Source organism: Haliotis asinina, chromosome 6 (genome assembly GCF_037392515.1).
Source record: "Haliotis asinina isolate JCU_RB_2024 chromosome 6, JCU_Hal_asi_v2, whole genome shotgun sequence".
NCBI classification, from domain to species: domain Eukaryota; kingdom Metazoa; phylum Mollusca; class Gastropoda; order Lepetellida; family Haliotidae; genus Haliotis; species Haliotis asinina.
Window position 1 is genome coordinate 44817147 of NC_090285.1, and position 24350 is coordinate 44841496.

The 24350-nt window shown below is 40.1% G+C and overlaps 1 protein-coding gene across 2 annotated transcripts in view; it reads left to right on the forward strand.

Annotated features, from left to right (window-relative positions):
- Window positions 1–24350, forward strand: part of LOC137286300 (3-oxoacyl-[acyl-carrier-protein] reductase FabG-like) — a 56556-nt gene that overhangs the window by 12986 nt on the left and 19220 nt on the right. The window contains exon 1 of one of the 2 annotated variants that reach the window (XM_067818076.1): window positions 18386–18438. The exons of the other annotated variant lie outside the window; for it this stretch is intronic. Coding sequence (XP_067674177.1) covers window positions 18393–18438 — 46 coding nt within the window. The 5' untranslated portion in view covers window positions 18386–18392. Of the gene's footprint in view, window positions 1–18385; window positions 18439–24350 lie in introns of those variants that run through there. 2 annotated transcript variants of the gene reach the window in all.

Consider the following 24350-nt stretch of genomic DNA (forward strand, 5'->3'; position numbering starts at 1 on the left):
GAAACGTTTAGTGTAGTTAGTTTATTAGGAATAATTTGACGGTAATATCAGTCATTTTTTCTAAGAATCCATCATGATTTTGTTTATTTAGTTGACTACTAATTTTATGTTCAAACTACTAATTTTGAACGTTGAAACTATTATTTGCAACACTTTGGGGTTGGCATCTCTGTCTATGACATTGAATACGAGAAAATCGTCACCGAAAGAGTGATAGGTGTTTTCGTCTCTGTAGAACGATCGGAGTATAGGAATGACATGACAACGAACACTGGGAGTAAACGCTGTCTATGCTCAACCGGAAGTTGGCATCGTCAACTACCATTTCAGGGTCTATCCAAGAAGATAGTGACTCCCAAACTTTATAAAATGTTGGTATTTTCAAGAAGCAGATGTTTATAACGTCGACTTGACTGATAAGCTGAATGAATGGTCGAGGATTATAACCCCGATGTCGTTTGGTTATGACACGTATATTTTATCGACAATTGAAGCATTTCTTGACACGTCTGTCTGCGCAGTGTCGGAAAAGCCAAGAAATCGACCACTTTCGACGTATTTACACCATTATCAATTGAAATCATATGACATATTGTGTTTTTTTAGGCTGAATGAGGCTATGTAGCCACTGTGTCCAGATTTTATCTTCTGTAAATACATACAGAGATATTCGCCCCCCCCCCCAAAATATATATATATATATATATATATATATATATAACTGTACTCGTTGATGATAGTTCCTTTGACCATCACGGGTTGTTGAGTGTTGAAGATAAGGCCCCTCGTACAAAGAAAAACAGAATGTTGATGAAAAGAACATTGACCACAGCAATGGCTCTGAAACATTTGTAGATTCAGAGAAGGACGCTGCCTAGCCCAGGTCTATGAACTTCCAGGTGTCATTTGGGCATTGAAGGAATCTGGACACCTTGACACCCGGATGAAGTTTATCGGTTTGTTACACAATGGAAAACTCCATATGGATAAGGTTGCTTTGCTGTTGTTTGAATTCAGTGGTATTCACTTGAAACGACAACTCAAATGAGTGACTTTGTCTTTACCCCGAACTCGGCAATGTGACAGCGGTCTGTAAATAATCAAGTTTAGACCAGAGAATCCAGTGGTCAACAACATGAGCATTGGCGTGCGACCCTGGGAACCGATGACGTCAATCAAGTCATCGAGTCTGACCACCGATCCCGTTAGTCGCCTCTTACAACAAGCATGGGTTAGTGAGGGCCAATATTCTAGCCCGGACCTTCACGGGTCGTCAAATGAGACACAGAGATGAGATAAAACAACTCTGGAGGAACGGTCAAACGTTATTTCACCGAAAACTTCTCTGGTTATGAGTGGGATTAAAACTTCAGGTCACTTCGGAAGAAATCAGACAAGGTGATTTAAAGCCAGTGATTCCAAGATTAACGCTGTTGTGCCACAAAGACACATTTGGAATAAGACTGAAAACGCATTTAATCGCACAGATGGCCCAGGTATCTTCAATGAGGTTCTTGCTAAAATGTCAGAATCTGGCAGGGGCATTGCTTTGAAATTCTACGGAGATGGGGCAACGCTGCAACTGTAAAACAAAAGCATGGCGATATAGATATATTTGGGTACGAAAATTGGCCACCATTGGAGGAAAGGCAAAGTAGACTTTCGGCTTACAGCTGATGTAGAAAATCATGAGCTTAATTACACGATCCAGTCAACAATGTGCTTAGTTCTACAAAGACAGTATGTAACGTTCATTTCCCAGTAAGGAAAAACTGCACTGTAATGTTCTGTATACAGTGCAGGCATCTACCGAGTGCATCCTTGTCATGTCTGAGGGAAATGGTAGATCAAGTATGGGCCAATTTGTGAGCAAACCGTAAATGACACTGATGTATGATCGGGAATAGGCAGAGAAATGTTTGTGTGGAAATTAGTAATCTTGTACCAGTAAACACTTACGTAAAGAAATTATGATTCCTTGTAGCGGGTATTCTAATGGTTTAAGTCTCATCGCAACAAGTTCACCTGATTACTTGAGTCACTTCATATCGCGGTTACGTGATGTGTTATCGTCAATGTCCTTCCAGAGTCTCATGTGGCTAAAGACTTGTCGACTTACTGGTATTTACAACGAGATGCACTCCAATCAGATGCACAAAAACTAAGTTTTCTTTACCTCCGGACCCGTGAAGTTCCGGGTTAGAACTGACTTTCAGTAAACCATGCTTGTTTTAAGATGCGGTCAACGCGATCAGGCTTCTTAGTTGGTTGACAAATGCCATCGGTTCCCAGTTGCGCAGATCCATGCTCATGTTGTCGACCACTGGATTGTCTAGTCCAGACTCGTTTATTTACAGATCGCCGCCATATAGCTGGAATATTGCTGACTGCGGCGTAAAACTAAACTCACTCACTCACTTACCTCAAACCTGTACATCAAATGCCTGGATATCACTTCCAGACAAATGCGACCCGTGAAGATCCTGTGTAGGATCCTGTGTAGGATCCTTTGTCTTCAGCAACCGATGTTTGACACAAAAGGCGACTAACGGGATCGGGTGGTCAGCCTCGCTGACTTGGTTGACACATATTACCAGTTCCCAGTTTGGCAGACCGATGCTAATGCTGTTGACCAGTGGATTGTCTGGTCCAGAATCGAATATTTACAGACAACAGCCACATAGCTGGATTATGTTATGCACGCTTGACATGAATGTATATCATTTGTGGTGTATATATGGTTAAATGTGTTAATCTTATTGTCAAGATACAGTACACACACTTCACAATACAATATAAAGAAGCGTAATTCAGTTTAGGAGAGGATTGATGCCCCCAGACTGGTTCAGTTCCATTGGCTTGAGTGCGTTTGGTTTTACAAGGCTGTTGCAATATTCTAGCAACACAATTGTAGGGAACACCAGAAATGAGCTTCACACAATGTACACATGAGAGGATTCGATCCGGTCTTTAGCGTGACGAGACAACGCTTAAACCAGTAGGCTAACCCCCTGCCAGTTCAGTCCGCTGGAAGACCACGGATGACATCATGAGGATTGACGACCTGCCTGAGCTGAAGTACTGCAGGTTCAGGTATCTGACCTGATTCCCGAAACCAGGACAGATTAGATGACAGTTTAGTGCACTGAACCTTGAAGAGAGAAATCAGAACAAGTTTCCTATTTCCATATCAAAGTGACAAAGCCACAATGATCAGATATATACTCTTCAAAAATGAGTAGGGGAAGTTTACTTTTTTATTTACGATTAAAAATATTTAGGAGATTTATCGGAGCCAATCAATGTTGATGTGATAATATTGAATGTTTTTAGAGCGCATCACCATTTGCACTGGCTTACAACCATAGCTATTTGGAATGTAGTCGCTTTTGAAAGATGATTGGTGTATGGCATGTAAGTTGCATGTGTGCGATTTTCATTTTAAAACAAACAACTAGAAACAAACACTAACAAATGTGTGGTGCAAGATGAGTGTCAAAATTAAAATTCTAAGTGATTTCTCGACCTTCTTGAAAACCGTCAAAATTAAGAATGGGAGCCCATGTACGTGTATGGGGCTACAGCGTTGTGCACCTGCATATCATGCGTTGTGTTTAGGGGTGGTAATAGTGGGAAATGGTGGTGCGTTCGTAAGATGTCTGTCTTTGAAATTTTGGTCAGCGTTTACACTTCCTGTCCAAATTGGAAGTTCAGGTTTCCCTACTTTTTTTAATAGTATATGTTTGCTGTGCAAGGGTAGACAATTCCAGGCATCCTATTAGTGGATGTTCGATATAAGCAGCGATAGTGTGAAGCAAAGCTTGATGATGAACCGTCTGTTATATACTCATGGAAACGAATAAGGGAATACATGAACATACAAGTGTTCGTTTATTTCTTCACAGAATTTCATCCTTGCAATTCATACATTGTGAAGAAACATGGAAAAGAATAAAGGAACACTTGTACTTTTATGTGTTCCCATATTGTTTCCATGAGGATCTATGCAAAAAATACAGGAAAGGTTACACGTCATCTTTGTGAGTAAATCTCCTATAAACCATATCATATAAGGTGAGAAATACCAGATAATTCATGTGTTATATATATCACTCACAGTTAGAAGTAGTTTGTTTCGCCAATGGGGGCAGTGACCCAAAAATGGCACTATCCTTCATACTGGCCGGAATAATTCATGATAAGTTATAAACAATAAGACAACGCATATGAGAACAATTCGAGTATTCATTTGAAACATTAATTTTTTCAGACTATTAAGTGTGAGCCTGAGACATTGATGGGACACACTCTAAGAATACCCATACATGTTGAAGGAAGGAGACAAAGCCATCTCTATCCCCTGCAATGGCAAAATATTCTGAATATGCCTGCAAGTTATGATTATGTCAAATGATAGCAAAGTGGTAATATTAAAAGGTTCATAAATTCTGCCCCAGAAAGGAGCGTTAGCACCAATTTCAACAGAAGCTAAACTTGGGGCCATGAAATCTCAAAATATAATTTAATCAGAATTCTAAAACTACTAAAACGCACCAGTTCACTCCCAGATGTACGTATATACGAAATTTGGCGAAGAAACAGTGAACGGTTTACGGAATCAGCTTAAAAAAAGAGCACCACCACCAATGTAAGTGAAACTCACTATTACACTACCAGACCAATCTATGTGCCAAGGTAGGTGGAAGAAACAGTGAACGGTTTCAGAGTTCTACTCCGGAAAAGGATACTACCACCATTTTTTAATAATGTTTTTATTGTTCCTAGTGGAACATCATTGAGACACCAGTTCACATTTGACAGTTTGGAGATAGAGCTGTAAAGTACACAAAAATTTCATTGTCCCATGAAAAAGTGACTAAATACAGAGTAAAATTTCCTTGTTGTGTTGGGAATATAGATCTCCACTTTCTGTAGTGACTTTGGAGACTATTTTGTTATCGTAATGAACTTTTCTACATTGAAAATTTCTCTCAAAATAAATATGAACTATTAAAGATTTGGAGTGTATTGGTTAATCCGACCAGTCTGTCGTACAGGCGTTGAAGGATACATATATCCAAGCAAGTCCATGCAAGTCTAGAAAATGTGGCAAGTCGAGATTTCCATAGCTTCAGGAAAGTCTCAGGACTCCATTTCATTATGTTATTTTTTTCACTATGAACGTTTTTTCAGTAAAATATGTTCATTTCAGAGACTAGCTGTTAGTCTATAATCCGACATTAATGGATATATTTGGCAGTAAGGATAATATGATTGAATAATCTGTCAGTGTATATTGTTCGAAACCAAACAAAATATTTTGTTATTTTAAGTGTATTCTCAGTATGATCATTCATCCAGACCGTTCATTCCGGAATGTTAGTGTTACTCTCCATTCCCAATAAACATGACAAATATTCTCATTCAACTCATTACAAAAGCAGCCAACAGTATTGTCAACAAGTTTCATTTTGAATAGTTCATTTTTAGTATAGGTTATCCCATGTAAAACATGTACAATAAGGGATATCTATGTGTGTTACTTGATCAACATTTGCACCAGATTATAAATTGACATTGAAAGGAATATTACAGGGGTTGTCAACTGTTGTTTTTCTACAGTAAGATCTCAGGTTAGCTAGTTTCAGAGCTTCACAAAAAGGTTACAATGTCAACCACCTTAAACCACTATTTTTTGTATACTCTTTTTCAAATAGTTCCTTTTGATTTATCAGGTTTGTTCTTTTTGATTTTATCAGATTTGTCGTTCCATATGAATTTAAGAAAAGATATTCTTCAATGAAGCAAAGAAGTCTTTAGGAGGATTAGGCAGAGTGATGAATATATGAACAACTTTTGACAAAGCCGAAGTTTTTATGACAGTCATTTCACCAATCAGTGTCAAGTGTCTTCTCCTCCATTGCGAAAGCAGTCTATTTATCTCGTCTAGTCTTTTTCTTGTATTGATTACCCACAGACTGTTAAGATTTGTGTGGAATGTAATTCCCAAGACTTCAAAGACACCATTTTGCCATTCTATCTTAAAGGTCACATGCAACCAAAAAGTCAAACATAATTAAAACACATTTATCACTTACTCATGACATATAATATTGATTGCTGCTTGTAAAAAATAAATCAACAAAAATATAAGCTTACAATCGCGATTCAAAAGTGCAATATTTTGTACTTGGGCTTATTTCTGTCGAAACGAAGCCCTCGGGAGACCGAACCCAGTCATAGCTATAGCGGGTGGATGTGCACTCAAGTGTAACGACGGCTTCCGATTGGCTAGTTCATTAGCTGATACGCTGAGAGCTCATTGTGTGTTCAGAAAGATGATGGGCATTTTAGAAGTATGGCGAGTCACAAGAGAGTAAGATTCCTTATGGATAACACCTTTTTTGTACTTGATGTGTCGTTTTAGTATGGATTCATACACTGTTGTCAAACAAAATCATATATACTAAAAGAAGTCGTTATCCATGAAGAATGTATATAGAGATGTTTAGGTTTTGAAATTACATGAAAATACAAAGAAGGACTTGAAACTGACAAGAGTTTGCACCAGTTTCCGTCAGATCCAGTCATCCGAGAAAAATGAATGTAGTTTGTTTCCAACCCACAGACATAAAAACATGTCATGTATATATAATGCGGCAGAGACGGGACTCGGGTGCACGAGTCATAAATCAATTTATTTTCTTTATGTCATATAGTCTGAGAGGTGTTAAGTTCAAATTACACGTGGTCAATGACTGAAGCTGAGTACTGCATGTTGTCTTTAGCAGGCAGGCAGGTGGACGTATAGGTGTCAATAAACCAGACACTGAACTTTCTCTGTGACAGAGACTGCTTACCACAATCAACAAGTTTTTTACGTAACGAGTAGACTATTTACTTGTTTGTGTACACAACCAAGATTAGACTACTGCTCGCGAGCTCAAACGCTGGGCATGCATACTGTTTCAAGCTCCGCGAACCGATTCACTGCGCATGCGTTATGGACGCAGCGTAGCACTGTTGTTGAAACCAGTTTTCCCCCAGCGCTGGGGGAAATTTAGTGAAACGTTAGAACTCCGATTTCGCGGGCTTTTTTTCATTGCGTTTTTTTTCAACTTTATAGGTTGAATTGGCATTTTTGATGATTTGTTTTAGTAAGTGCATACCGAAAGGTATCAGAATCTGCAAAGTTGTATTTTACGTTGCATATGAACTTTAATGTCTTAAATAATATGTCCATGCTATTTCTCTTTGATCCAATCCATACTGCTTTTGTCTTATCAATATTTATTTTATGTCTTGACATTTTATGAAATATCTTACTCTATTCAATAGCAGCCCTTAAGCGTTGTTCATTTCCGTCTAGAAATAGTTCCGTATCGTCTGCATATTGATTTAATTTATACTCATTATTGTCAATACCAATACCTTTTATGTTCTCATTATATCTAATCATACAACCATACATACATATTTCAGCGACAAAAATAAAGAGAAGAGGTGACGGAGGGCCCCATTGCCTGCATCCGCGTTCATTTACGAACAAATCAGAGTGTTTACCAAGTTGGATGATACACGATGTTGTTTCATATGTAAGTATAGCTATCCAACGAGTGATTTCATTGCCAAAACCAAATTTAGGTAGAACAATATTCAAGAACTCTTTGGACTCTCTGTCGAAAGCCTTCTCAAAATCTGTTAGGAGAATTAGACCTGGCATATTTCTTTTATAAGTTTCAAACATTGTATCATAGAGTAATCTTGTGTTTTCACGAAGTGTTCTATCTGGAATAAAGCCTGTTTGGTTAGCATGTACTAGGGAATCTAGGGTTTTCTTTACACGGTTTGTTATTCAAGTGCTAACAATTTTATAGAGTGCATTCAAATCAAGTAATAGGTCTCCAATTCTTCAAACGTGGTTTATCTCTGTTAGCTTTAGGTGTGCAATTGCATGTTATTACTCCTCTTTTCAAAGTTATAGACATGTAAATCAAATCTTAAAATCCAAACTTTAAGGTCCTTCCAAAAGAATTTAAAGACGCCAATTGGAAATCAATTCTTTTGCTATTTTCCATATTCTTAATTGCACAGGAAATTTCGTTCATATCTAACTCTTTTCCCAAACGGTTGCGTAATTCATCATTGAGAGTAGGGGTTACAATGTGATCTGGGGCGGTAAAGCATTTTTCGTCTTTTTTATCAGCAGAATAAAAATTTTATTGAGGGATTTTACTTCATTCAGTATAGAATCACTATCTGTTAACTCCTCATTGTTGCTTGTCTGAAGTTTATTTATAGAATTATTAACATAGTTTCTGTTTTCCAAGTGACAAGAGTATTTTGTTGTTTTTTCAGCACTACTATCAGTTTGAGTCAAAGTCAAAATTGCTGCCATGGAAACACCAAAAATATTTAATTCAGAATTCCAAAACTACCAAATGACACCTGTACACCACCAGACCTATCTATGTTTGTCTACCTTTCGTGAAGAAATATTGAACGGTTTTAAAGATCTGCTGCCGAAAGGACAAATGTGCACGGACGGATTCCATTTCCGCAAAACGCGTTACGGGGCAAAATGATCTTCATATGAAATTATCTTAAGGACTTCAGTCATCATCACTGGAAGAATCTTCCATATAATAACTGTCTGTATCTGAGATGCTGCCATCACTATCACAACAGTCGTCACAGTCAGAATCTTGATGTATTTAGGCCTCACCATCCACCCTCTGCATCCTCCCTCTGCATCCTCCCTCTGCATCCACCCTCTGCATCCTCCCTCTGCATCCACCCTCTGCATCCTCCCTCTGCATCCTCCCTCTGCATCCTCCCTCTGCATCCACCCTCTGCATCCTCCCTCTGCATCCTCCCTCTGCATCCACCCTCTGCATCCACCCTCTGCATCCTCCCTCTGCATCCACCCTCTGCATCCTCCCTCTGCATCCACCCTCTGCATCCACCCTCTGCATCCTCCCTCTGCATCCTCCTCATATGCAAATCTGTCTGCTTATCATCTCTGACTTCCTGTGATCTCTGGGGATGGAGAACTCAGTGTTCGCCTTAACGCAGAAACCTGCGTTTTCACGCAAAAAACACACAAACAATATTTTAAATAAGTACCTTAACACAGCAAAACATGTTAAAAATATATGTTGAATTGATTCAGGATTGCAATGAACATTTCACGCGCAAAAGATTGGACAAAATATATATAATCTACAGAACCTACCGCGAACACGCCCTCTGAAGTATTCTGGGTTTTCCTTTCAACCAGTGGTCAGTCACAGGGGTCATCCCCTGTCACTTCAGAACTGACCAATGGCGTTACTGCTTACGACTGGGATAGTTATTTGGTAATAACGTGCATTTGATTATTTGTTTATGTTTTGAGGACGATGTTGATGCTAAAATTATTAAGTCAGGATTCAGAACATAATCAGCTCCTAACCTATCACTATCCATGAGGGCCAGCTTCAGTAACTTTTGACAGGACCGCTGAAAGGTCAACTAGCATTTTACTAGCGGGCAGGCAGTTATTTCAAACTCTTTGCAAATGTACCCGTGACCTCATCTTATCAGCTGCGCTTGACCTTTCCAGTTGCTTACTCTAACACAGTGACCTAATGATATTATTTTCTTCTTGTATATCCTTCATATAATATAAACGGACATTAAACGTTCACAAGTACTATGCTTTCGTCCCAATTTTATTATGATTGAGTTGGGTACATGGTTTCGTTTGTTATCGTTTCTTTGATCCAGTCTATATGAGGCGCGTTTTTTTCTAAGCTAACTTTTAGACCTGGGAATTTCGCGAAGAAATTCAGTGCATTAAACGCAGTAAAGAGACATTGTTCAGAGCTATTTAAGATGACGTTTCGTTGTGTAGAAATTCTGTATAACCTGTTGTTATCCCTTTTATGTCCTTATTATTTGCCTTTATTATAGCAAGTATTTCTGCGCATAAGATGTAAATATAAGGGTAGAGTGGATCCCCCTGACTACATCCTCGTTATATATCAAAAATAGGCAAACCATTGCCATTTACCAGTTCAGTTGATTATATCCCTTAGTATAACGACTTGAACCACAAGAGTCATGATTTTCCACACTTAAAGAAGGCAAGTGTCTAATCCGTGAAAGACTACTCGACGCAAATCGAAATCGATAATCAAAAGGAGTCTTATCATGTTCAAAATTCATAATTGAGGCATAGATTGCATCTGGAATGGCAAAGGAATCAGTTACTAATGTTACAATGTTTGACTGGCATAATGACGAGGAGACTGGCAGATGTTGTAAGTGCGAGGAATGCTACACTTGATATTTGCCTGGTCACCTGTTGTGGTTCATACAATCAGAATAACCGTTGTCTAAATTTCAGGGGTAGTCATGGTGACCATACTTAGCAGCGTTGTTGACGTCCACGTTTTCGTGTATTCTTCTCAGGAGGTTGCAGTTATGCGTTACCATGTGTACAATTTTGGGTAAAGAGTAAAAGGTGTTACAGTTGCCTTTTTAATCTGTTTTTAAGTTTTCAAAGCATATACACCGATTCGTACTCTTAAAATGAGTGCACGATTAATGCTCTTGGATATATTTCATTATGGCCTTGAGAAAGACGTCCAAATTCAATATATTCAAATTGTCGTTTGTGGTATAACTGTCACGAGGTACATAAGTGAAGATGATTAATGCATCACCATAAGTTTTCAATTTTTAATAAAATATTTTATGAACATACCCTTATTAAAACATCACAACTTAAATATGCTGAAATGGTAATTTTCAAAGGATACGTATAGAAAATATTTTATCTGACATTTGTAAAATCGAATTAGGCATAAATGTCACTGAATCGCAATAATTTAACTGATTTTTAAAATACATCAAACAATATAAGTCAAAACATTGATTACACGGCAGTCTCATTTCCTGTTGACTGGGCTCCGTCCTATTGCGCAACTTAGTAGAATAACCAGTCAAATGTATTGAGATCATCACATTCAACTGAATATATAAATAGCAAGCAATATTGTTTGATATATATAATCACTTGTATATTGAAACATTACGCTCCTAATTCTTGCAAACTCTTTTACAGTGATAGTCTGTGACGCCTTAGTTAACGATATTCTGCCTATTTCTCGACATAAAATATAGAAATACGATTTTGTTAAACTTTAGAATTGAGATTAATTTGTATATACCATTTTCCTATGAAACAATGAATTAGAATTCAGTGTAACCATAACTGTATGTGGCGTTCCTTTTCACCTTAACACGAGGAAATTCGGATCGGCTGAAAAGTAGGTCAATGGCTGAATTGATTAATGAGACTCATGTTTCGGTTTGAAATTGCGGTTTAGTGATGTTTACTGGAAACAATATGATACACTAGTGACTGCTCCCTTACGAAGGACAAATATGGATAATCTGTCACATTTGCCCCTGAGTAATAATAACTTGAAGGTTTTCCTGTTGAATATACCCAAAACCCTTTTCAGTCAGTATCCATCCTTATCTCATATACTTATATGGAGCTTTACATTCAAAACGCTGCCTGCTACCTGCCTTTTGAGATGAAAGGAGCATGTATATTTTGGAGATGTATCAATGAATGTGAATTTACTATTCCTCTTCTTTTTCTATACCTGTAAACCATTAGTGTGAAATTATTGGTTTGTAATGGTTTGCTGACAGTGTAGGAGTAAGCGTAGAAAACTGCGACATTTTTGTCTGCTGCACATGCGAACGCAGACATTAAAATATGTGTCTCCATATCTGAGAATATTTCAGAAATGCTCTTGAAACTGATGACCAACGTTTGTGTTTTTATCATTAATTGCGCGTTTTTAATAGAAACTTGATCTAAGACACTTCACGATATGCACGTTTCTGTTAAACGCTTTAGTCGTGTCGTCACACGAGACACGCTCCATTTCGAAACTGACGATGACAAGCCGAAATACCCACTAAACTAATTTAGTTTTTTTCACATGGGGAGGATCTGCTTAAGAATGATGGGGATGCATCATGCCTCTTTAGCACTTAACATACTGTGTGAAAGAGTGAATTTAGTTTTACGCCGCACTCAGCAACATTCCAGCCGCATTTTTTCGCTCTGTAAATAATCGAACCTGGACCAGACAACCCAGTTACAAATGCTCGTATCATGGATATTATTGGAACTTTGCAATAATGCTTTGGAAAAAGCTAGTGATTACAATTAGACAACATGCTCAAATAAGCAAGCATGTTCGACATCATGTGAAAAAAGGAAATGCCAGTATCCGTAATTCAGTTGAAGATCGAGTAGACATTTTTTACGTATTTCATGTAAGAGTACGTATCTATGTCGTAAACTGTTATAAAAATACATCCCCTCAGATAAAAAACAGATGTCACCTTCACTTCTACCCTGTGAACATTAGCTCCAAATTCAGAGCAACGCGATCAGGAGGTCGTATATTATATATACATGTTACTGCAAGTCTGTTGCTTGCTTGCTTGCTTGCTTGCTTGCTTGCTTGCTTGCTTAACGCCGCAATATTCCAGTTATATGGCGGCGGTCTGTAAATAACCAAATCTGAAGCAGACAATCCACTGATCAAAAGCTTGAGCATCGATCGTCGCATTTGGGTCATCGAATCTGACCACCTGATCGCATTAGTCGCATTTTACAAGCATGGGTTGCTGAAGATCAATACTGACCCGAATCTTCACAGGGCCAATGGCAGTGATACATCCACTTATTATGCTACATAAATAACGTCATACATATTAGGCGCATTGCAACGTCTTATACCAACGCGGGTCTTTCAAAACAAACGCCCAAACATCTTGTTTGGTGATTTCTAACGCCTTCTTACATAAATATTGAAACTGTCTGTCTGTCTGTCTGTCTGTCTGTCATATATACAAAGCTCTACCTCTCTACAGCAAGCACTAGTTGTTGAAGGTGACCTCTGACAAGTAACAATGACGCCACGAAATCATCACTGCATCAATAGTGAGTGACATGTCAAGTACAGTTTGGTTCCGAATAATGTTGTACTTATTCCAGTAGTGAGTGAGTTGAGTTTTACGCCGCACTCAGCAATATTCCAGCTATATGGCGGCGGTCTGTAAATAATCGAGTCTGGACCAGACAATCCAGTGATCAACAACATGAGCATCGATCTGCGTAATTGGGAACCGATGACATGTGTCAACCAAGTCAGCGAGCCTGACAACCCGATCCCGTTAGTCGCCTCTTACGACAAGCAGAGTCACTATTTATGGCAAGCATGGGTTGCTGAAGGTCTATTCTACCCCGGGACCGTCACTCACTTATTCCAGTAAGTTGTATGAATATGAACATCATTTGCATATACTTTCACGCGTGAAAGCGAGTGGGTGAGTTTGGTTTTACGCCACAACCAGGCATATGGCACTGTATCTGACCAAAAGGGCTATAGATCTGAGGGTTCCACATATGTGTCGTTTCGTCAAAGAAACAATTATACCTCTGCTTATATCAGTCATTAATATTAAGAGAATGGCTGTCTTCCTACATACGCATTTATCTTAAAGTGATATTCAGGCAGTTGATCTACAGACCTGAGGTGAAGTGAGTGAGTGAGTTTAGTTTTGCGCCGCACCCACAAATATTCCAGCTACATAGCGGCGTTCTGTAAATAATCGAGTCTGGACCAGACAATCCACTGATCAACAGCATGAGCATCGACCTGCGCAATTGGGAATCGATGGCATGTGTCAACCTGTCAACAAGCATAGTCGCCTGTTATGGCAAGCATAAGCATGCTGAAGACTTATTCTACCCCGTACAATCACGAGTCTAACGCGTGAAAGAATTTATCAATGTTGTTCAAATGACACAGGTTTAAATGAATGTACCCTTTGAATCGTCTATGTCCAGCTTTAGATTTATCCTAAATTTCATTCTCTCCTGAACTTTCATGTTTGTAATAGGTAAATGGAGTATTACGACATTGACAGTGAGAGAGTTCAAATTTATCGTCACATCGGCAATACATCTTGACGAGAACAATTAATTTCATGCTCAATAATTAATGGTAAATTTTAAAAACCTATCAACGAAGGACAAAAAAAGAACTAGATTATCACAGATTCGAATTCAAAACTACTAATTAGATCTAAAACAGTTTAACCATAGATGAATACAAGGTGAATACAGGCTATATATTGCCCAAAACTGAAGGTAAATCACCATACTAGGGACAATGGGGACTTACAGTCCACGTGCCTCCTGCATAGACCATAGTTTGATTTACACAATCCCCTCAGTCACTGGCGATGATAGGGAAATGAATTAATGGTTATTGAATCTATTACGGTTAGTCTCATGATATCCAAGTGCTATCACAGACATCATGGTGTATATCCCCAGTATCCCCTGATCCCTGCATAAGCCGTACGTCAGGGAATTGTCAAGCTGCATATAATCATTAGACGGCATTACATGACGCCTTTGAACGAACACGTTGAAATCGTACACACAAAGAGACAGCTGTCGGTGACCTCACCAAGATGGATTCTATCACGCCAACTGTTGTAGATTTTCCGATTTCAGCATTCCGTCTTACTGTTTCAGTCAAGCACAGATATAATCAATTGACCATAGCTGGCGCATAATGACGCATAAAGACCGACAATACTATGAATGCAGAAAAATAGTAGCGGGTCGGCTGTCCTGAACTCCGATGTTCCATTACGAAGTCACCAGCTGTTTTCAGCAGAGCGTGTTCTAAAAGAACATCTTCTGCTTAACCCAGATCTCTCCATACATTTTCAAAACACGAATACCAATATCACTAGGAGATTAGGGTTGTTAAAATGCGTTTCCCTCCTGGTAAGAGCCACATTCACTCTGTATCGCTGAGAATTTAGAGATGCCAGAAGTCTGTCTCATACTCCAATGATTCTACCCATCCATATCTGCAATACTATAGTCCAAAGTGAAGCCAGTTTTGACTCTCGTTTGTTCTGAATCTCTTTGTTCATCGGACCAAATTCAGTGTAAACGGAGTTACCTATTTCCTATTACCTATTTTCAGATAACGTGCCAGAATTTTGGGTCGAAACATGTTCAGAATATGCTTATTGGTTTTTCCAAAAATTAGACAAGTCACAAATAGAGACACTACTTGTGGAGGTCAATGCTTGGAATAACCGTCACTGGATTGTCTTGTCCAGTTCTTGGCTTCTATGTACATAAACTAAAGGTTAAAATAAGGGATCACATGAAAGTGTTCCCTTATTTTGGTTCAGGCTTTTCACAAGCTATGCGATACACTAATAAAGGAAGAGTTGTCCTTCCATGTGACGCCATATTCTCCCCCCTCAGTATATGCATATTGTTTCAATTAAACGACACTGCGTTCGCCTATTGGGCATTGTGCTGGTACCTCAAATCCAGACTCGCGTCCATCCATGCTGGTATCTCTAGGATGTTATCAGGTGGGGGGTCGCCAGAGCTGACAGAGTGATGCAGACTCGGCCAGCGTTACACATCTTGGGACAGCTCCTCGAGCGGAATGGCGAACTCTATACCTCCAGGGCGTAGCTTCTGTTATAGAAATAAGGCTTACACAAGATTGTTACTAAAAACGTTGGATAAGTACTCAACACTATCTAAATACAGTATATCCTGGTTATAATGCCACTGTTTGTTCAGGAGAAAATATGGCAGTATATCCAGGGTGGTATTATAACCAGGTAGGACACTTAGTGGCCCCATGCAATCAACAAGGTGACTGAGGTGATGTCTGCTGTAGTTAGCCTGGGATGGCTGGATAATCCCAGCGTCTAAGGGCTGTAGGTGACTTGTAGGTGGCAGGAAGTGTATTGTCACATGGTTTATCCTATCAGGGATTACATTACTACTAAAAGCGTTAACGAGTTTGATCAATTAATTTTGGTTCCCTTCCAAAACGCAGACCAAACATTCATATCAGTTAGCAGTGACAAGTTGATCACACCTAATTAGTGAATGGACTTGACCAACCATTCACTTTATGCTAGAGGAGCGCTTTGACAAAGACAACAAGTTTGTACATCCTTCTGTCGCGTTTTGTAACACAAGATGGAAGACGGTTCTTTTTGTCTTCTGACGGAGAAGAGAACAAGATTCTGGCCTTTTCCTCAGACAAGCTTTTCATGGATGGAACATTCTCATTCTGTCCACCGCTATGGAATCAAGTCTACATCATCCATGTCATGACAGGTTCGACCATGTGTCACCTACAGCAGCCTGTTTACCCTCACGAAGATGCATGTGCAGCAAATCCTCAACAGACCTCTGTCACCAGCAATACAGACTGACTTTGAACTGGTTGCCATCCAGGCTGTTGAGATGGAATTACCTCAAGCTGAAGGGAAAGGCTGTCTTTTTCACTTCTGCCATACCGTATGGCGAAAGGCCAAAGACTTTGGACTTGTCGTCGCCTACAAGGATGACCCAGAAGTCAGGAAATGGATCTTTGCTCCAAGTCAAAGATGCCTGGCTACAATGAATGTCCTGACATAGCCAGAGCAGACGCTATGAACGATTACATTGTGTCAGCATGGGTGGATGACGAGGGCAGATTCTCTCCCCGACTTTGGAACCACTATTAAACAACGACACCCACGACCAACAATAGTTTAGAAGACTTCCATTCCCGTATAGGGAGTCACCCCAACACAAGCATCCAAACATCTACCGCTTCATTGAGCTGATCCTGCAGAATATCGAGCATAGATCAAGTTTGGCTCTTCACTTCCACCCAAAAAGGTTGTTTACAATGAAAGACCCCAACGCAGCATCTGGACGCTGTTGGTCTACTCATGATGGAATAGTGAAGGTTTTATGAACATTGCCGAGTAGTACTGACACTGAACACTGTTTCCTTTAACTCATTATGTACATGAAAGTAGTGTTCAAAGTACATCGGTTAAAGTCTATGAATATCTATGAACATGTGTAAATGCACATATGAATGAAAAGGGTGTTACACAAATCTAAAATTCATACATCTAAATTGAAACGTCTTATAATTGGTTTGGAACACAAACAGTAGTCATTGCTGATGCAGCAGGAAATCCGTTTCTGGCAAGAATATGGCATTATATCCAGGTTGGCATTATACCCAGGCTATCATATAGGCAGGAATCCGTTCTGATAGAGCGTTGTAGTCATTTAGTAACTGAAACTCTGACGGAACTCGCCACACAGATTCTTACTAGATCAGCACTGTTCTGGAATACTGTGGATCAGTAACGTTGCAACATATGTCAAAGGAATTCGAGGAGAAAGTTAAAATCTCGTGTGGAGAATCTGTCTCTTCATTGTTCCAAATTTGTAAGATGACTTTCGATAAGGTTTGAGTATGCCCTCTCTCAGGGCATCAACGCCTTGGCATCCAGATTAAGAGCTCTTGAGTCGTATCAGAGTGCACAACTGGTGCTAGAAGCGTATAGCAACACATGATGTTTCCCTTTGTATCATAAAAACGCAGTGATGCCAGATGATACATACGGAGTGTGTATTGGAATAGAAAATGGGACTAATACTGTCAGTTTTGCATGAATGATTTAACGATTGTTGGAAATAATGGCTTAAAGTCATGTAAAACGAACACTTGGATAGTATTTGGTTACAAAGAGAGTTCAAGTGTTCACACGCGTGTGATACTCAATCGCACGAGAACCCCAATCCATCCTTGGGGTTGTCCATGGATTTGAGGTTCTGGACCTCGTGCTCATCACTGTTGAGGTTCCATCGCTTCTTCGTGAGGGAATCCATCACTGCCTTACGAGAACAGGGTGGCTGCCGAAATATGACAAAGAACGTTCTCCAAGTCCTTGGGGTAATTGATTCATCATCAGGAAAACCTAAAGAAGTATGAGATGAAGGCCATTATGAAAGACCCTTGGATTTGTAATTTTAAAAACAAGTTTGTGAAAAGTAGTTATAACGTTTTAGTGACATGGATTTTCAAACCCCCGTGTACATTTACAGAACAGTTCAGGATGGATGTCTGCATCACGGTCTCCACGGTCACATTCGTCATTCAAGCTTCATTTCTATCTGGAAACAGCATACATGTGTTATCCTTTACTCAGCATATGAATGGGTAATGTTCTTGTGTTGTATACTTAGAGGCACTTGTGGAGATGCTGTGGAAAACTTTCTAATAATTCTTTTGGATCTGATATGGTAAGTGGATGCGCCTCAACGCCTGGCGCAGTGGGTGTTAACTCCATTCATCCGAGTGAGACCATATGTTTCTGATCAGCTAATATGCAAGCCTTCTGCTTCGAACTGCCAAGCAAGCAGGTCCTGAGCACATTGTCAGGAGATTGTTTCCTTTACTGTTGAGATGGCGTCCCTTGGAAGGCTCATTGACAAAGTAGCGCTGGTGACAGGTACGTCATTACATTAATTTACATTAAAGATTGATGGTCCCCAAAGCACTATGCGACATCAATGAACAAATATCTTCCTGTGCGTCATTTTGTTCGATTTTGTTCTTTTGCAGAAATACAAATAGTAATTCTGATACCCCGTATGTTGTATGTCATACAGTCATTTCGTGAAATCAGTCAATTCGTAAAATGACTGAAAATTCAAGCCATTTCGTAAATTGACTAAAAATTTAAACGATTTCGTGAAATGACTGAGAGGGTCGGCCATTTCTCGAAATGACTCAAAATTACAGGCCTAGCCATTTCACGAACGGACTGAAATGGTGTTGTGAAAATACAAGTGACTAATAACAGCCAGGTATTTTATAACCAGCTTTATTAACATAATGATTTACGGAATTACATGTTATGCCACAAAATTTGTTGGACTTTAGCATCACATAATAACTTAATCTACAAAAGTGGATCACAATTTCAACACTAGCTCTTGGAACAGTTGGACTATTGTGGCAGCGACTATTGCACTTCAGATTGGCTTTGAAGAATTTACGCCAGTTTGTTTGACACTTCTTGTGTCTGGAGCAGCCACACGCGACAAAACCCCGTCTGCCACATATTGTTGAGTGGGTCGTAACTTCACTCGGCACACGCGGAAAACGCCTAGATAATACTAGCAACATGACGTTAGAAACAGATTCGGGATTCGGAATTGAAGATCCGAATCCCGAATCTGAATAATGTTTTTTGTGGTGTGTGTGTGTGTGCGTGCGTGTGCGTGTGTGTGTGTGCGTGCGTGCGTGTGCGTGTGTGCGCGTGCGTGTGCGTGTGTTGGTAGGTAGGTAGGCAGGTAGGTACGTACGTACAAAATGTAAAAAAATTACAGGTGTTCAGTCATAAATACAAACAAAATGCCTTTTTCTCCAACATGTATCTTTAGAGAGACTGTAGCAGTTACAGTGTGACGTCATTACATATACATTATAACGTAACACTATGGACAAAGTTCTAGAGTGACAAGTTCAAAGCTTACCACTGTTTATGAAGATATTTATGAAGAAGTGTTCTTTAAAAATTCGTTTTAGTTTGTCTGAATTTTGAACTTGATAAAAAAGGAAATGTTATGAATTTAATATCATTTCCTTTGGCACAGACATGTAGATGGTCACTCAGTGGGATACATCGGGTTTCAGGACACTTCATTTGTTGTTTATGGACACGAACCCGGGCTCTAAAATTTTCTGATTGAGCAATATGCTGTTCATTACAGCCTGAGTTATGTTATGACACAAATACTCTCCCCAAAAGAAACGCATAATAAAAATTGCAATGTCATCTAGCAATGAATTAAACGTGATTCAGTTTAGGGTTTGCTCTGTTTGTCAGTCCTATGGTGTTTATGTCTTGAAACATCACAACAAAACGCACCATCCGTAAAATACCCGACGGCGTATTTAACAGCATGATTTTCAATACCGGTGTGTAGTGTCACACAATACAGAATTCACATGCAATGCACGTGAACGTTGGGGATTAAATAGTCTCAATGATGGGTATAATAAAAGTTTGATCGCTGTCTGTCGATTATTCACTGTATTTGGAATATTGTTGACGAACGCAACATTTAAGTTACGTCTCTGTGAAGCCAACAGTCATATCGCCATTGGTCTCCTTGAATCTTGCCAGTCTCAACATACAGTTGCCCGACGCATGAATGTTCCCCAAAGCACCATTTCACAGCTCTGGGAGATATATCGCCGGCAGAATTCGGTAGCAGATGCCCCACTTATTGGGCGACCTCGAGCGACCACTGCGGCACAGGAGCGCTACATCCGGGTACATCACATGCTTCATCGAACGGCTACGGCGACCAGCACCGCTCATCAAATACCCTGAATGAGGAGGCTTTCTGCACAGACAGTCAGAAACAGGTTGAGGAGACTGGTTTACGTGCCAGAGAACTTATGATGAATAACAATTTCTGTTGGAACACACAGCACGTCACACTGGAGTCTTCCTCCAGAACCACAACATCAATGTGCTCCCTTGGCCCTCCAGACCACCACACCCGATCGAACATCTGTGGGATGCCCTGGACAGACGGGTGCGACCCTCAGCAACTCGCACAGACACTACACGCAGACTGGGCTGCGATTGGTCAACACGAGCTTGGGAGACTTATTTGTTCGATGCCGAAGCGAAGCCGTGCAATTCTGGATGCCCACTGTGGTCACACTATGTATTGACTTCAGCGGCACCACAGTATATTATATTTTGGGAAGAACAGTCAGAGTTCTGTTTTACATAGAAATTTCCGTGTCTCGTGAAAGTTACAGAGTGGCCTTCAACAATATATTGACATGTTCCACAGTTATTTCTGTTACACCTGGACACAATTCAGTGTAAATTTCTTTAAAATACATTTTACTTTGGTTAGGATGTTTTAAAGATTGTGATTTTGTCTTTTGCTGCTTTCCAAATGAATGTTGAAATCTAGAAATGTACTTTACTCAATGCCATTTTACAAAGGGGTCATATGTCATATTGGGGTTAAGCGGCTGACCTTGTGTGCTGGGGACTCTGAGGGTGCGGATTCGAATTCCGGATGGGACTCAACCCAAAAAGTTCTAGAATTTGTTCTTTAATAAGAAAGTATAATCCCAAATATTACATATGTGAAAACTAAAATGTTTCAATGTATAAGACAGAAAAATATGTTGATAGTGATAGGAAGTCTCTATCACAGGCGACTGGACGAACGAGAGTTTCCAGCTCGGTATTTGTTAACTGGTTTGAACGCAAATGAAGAGAGCATGTACTTTCAAACCCTAACATAACTGTTGCTTGACAACGTATAAGAATCCACATCAAAACGTCGTATGGTGTACAATAAATGAATTTGTTACCCACAAAGAATCATACTATCTTATAATTCACCATACTTCTAAACTGCCAATCAAACAGATCGTCTCTATATACACACACAATGAACCGTCAGTGTTTCGGCAAATGAACCAGGCAATGAAAAGACTTCGATACATTGGACTGTTCAGGGCTGTGTGGAGATATTGTGACGGTCCAGTGAAACCCAATGATACGAGGGGATGTCAATAAGTTTTGAGCCTTGAGCATTTTTCATACCCAGGTGTCACAGCCTATGGTACGACATTGAACCTTGGGGTGTAGCTGATATGATATATAAGTTTTGGTATCCTATTCTCAGAAGTTATTGAACAGCTCACACTGACAGAGACACCCACCCGCTAACTTGTTGAGGCAAGTGCGACAGTCAGTCAGGGAGATGCGCCGGGGCAAGATCAGACGTGGTATTCCTCTACATCAAGACAATGCTCCAGTACACACCTCTCGCGTTGCAGCCGCTGCTGTCCAGGAATGCGGGTACGAAATCTTGCCGCATCCCCCCTACTCTCCAGACCTGGCACCAAGTTATTACCATCTGTTCCCAAATCTCAAGAAACACTTGCATGGTCGTAGATTTCAGGATGATAATGAGCTTATTGCTGCTACTGAGACTTGGTTTGAGGACCAAAATGGCCCCCTCTGCCAGTCACTGATTCTTGAGCATTCCAGCGGAGTATGGATGCTTCTCGGTCGGATAGTGTTTACCAACAGTAAAAACACCCCAAAGGGAGGCAACTCTAAAGCGCTACCTTAAAGGCATGCCCGCTAAAACACTAAAAATATGACCCATAATAACTCTCACTCAAAACTCTAAATATTGTGACCCAGTAATAACTATCACCTAATCAATAGCAATACAAATTACAGAACCTACACTCTCGTAACACTTGGTTAGTCAATAAGGTGGACAACTTTAACCTCTGGTTACTATAACTCCACAATTACACAGTCACGACATACCGCTCACGTTTGTGTCATAACAGACTCATTCAGTTTCACTCTAAACATAATCAGCATGTTCTTTGCGTGTATCTTACACCAATAACCTTTGCTCTGGTCAACGAATTTATATGTTTACCAGCCCCTTGAGACCTACCGGTGAATATCCGGGGTAGAATAAGTCGTCCGCAACCCATGCTTGACACAAAAGCCGACTATGCCAGTCGTAAGCGGCAGCTAACGGGATCGGGTGGTCAGGCTCGCTGACTTGGTTGACACATGTCATCGGTTCCCAATTGCGCAGATCGATGCTCATGTTGTTGATCACTGGATTGTCTGGTCCAGACTCGATTATTTACAGACCGCCACCATATAGCTCGGATATTGCTGGGTGCGGCATAAAACTCAACTCACTCACTCACTGAACCATAATGAACGTATCCTCCCACGCGTTCTCCAGGCTCTACTACCTGCCCTGTCATGTGAAACACATGCAACGCAGTCCTATGAGACGCCTGCTTCTTTAGACGCGAGTCGTATCTCGCTGCCACCACGTCAGTTTAGGTTAAGGGGTACAGTACCACTTGTGACTCGACACGACATGAAAGAACTCTTCGTTATAGCTTTTACTGCTAGACACATATTAGATGATCCTGCGCACTAAACGCATTTGTGACAAGAGAGGCGGTACAACGAATTGGGCGTGTACACTTGGCTGCTACAGGTAGCTGGACGATTATGCACGTGCAATACATGCTAACCGTGACATGAAATCAACACCGCTACTGATTAACACCTGTCTCGCTACTGTGTAACACCTGTCTCGCTACTGTTTTACACCTGTCTCAATACTGTTAAACAGGTTTCAGTTGTAGTAAAAAATGTCCAAGTTAGGAAAACATGGGCAAATGGTTCATTCTCAGGCAAGAGAGATAGCATACAATGTTATCATGTATATGGACAAAAATTGTGCAACCAAAGCAGATTCTCTTTTACAAAGTACCCTTGCTACTGGACTCTCAACGGCAACTTTCAAGCGCAATTAGGCAGAAGGTGGTAGGGGTCCGAATGGACCTACATTTATCAGTCCCACCAACGTGCGCAATTCAAAACTTGCAGTTACAAACTTGATGATTTCGACCGGTGTGCAGTCCGTCAATTTGTACAAAGTTTATATGGCGTAAAAAAACAACTAACCATTCTGGATACGATGTATGATATGGCAAAGTGCCAGTTGAACTACAAGGGTTGTAAGGAAAGTTTTCGGACCTCGGCTTATTGTGGTTCATGCAGGGGGTGAAAACGGTTTTGTTCCAAATGTTTTGCTTGTTTTTGATTCCAAACTCAAATCAGCAGACTGTCATGACGAGATGAACGTTGATAATTTTTCCAAATGGCTCCAGGAAAGGTTGATCCCAAACATTCCACTGCACTCTGTCACCGTTATGGATAATGCACCATATCATAGCAAGCAAGTGGACAAATGTCCGACAACCGCCAACAGAAAAGATGACTTAAAAGCGTGGCTACAAAGGCACAATATCTCATTTGATGAGAAAATGCTTAAAGCCGAACTATTGTTTCTTGCAAAATCCAACAAATCGGACCCTGTCTACAGAGTAGACACGATGTTGAAGCAACATGGTCATGATGTACTACGTCTCCCTCCATACCATGCAGAACTAAACCCAATTGAGTTAATTTGGGCAAATGTGAAAAATAATGTCGCTTCACAAAACTTGCAGTTCACAAAAAGGTCCTTAAGAGTTGCCATAAATGAAAGGATGTCTGCAATCGGTGCAGAAGAATGGTCGAAATGTTGTAAACATGTTAAAACAATTGAAGATGGTTACTGACAACGCGAAATCGCAGTAGAAAGGAAAATTGACAGACTAGTGATTGACTTAGGACTTGCAAGTGATTCAGACACCGAGACTGATTCAGAGAGTGATAATTAAAGCATAAATCAGTAAGTCCGCCTAATTTTCCAGCATTGTTGTGTCTTGTATAATAATTGACACATACTATATCAGGTTTTTAGTGCTCCCATACTT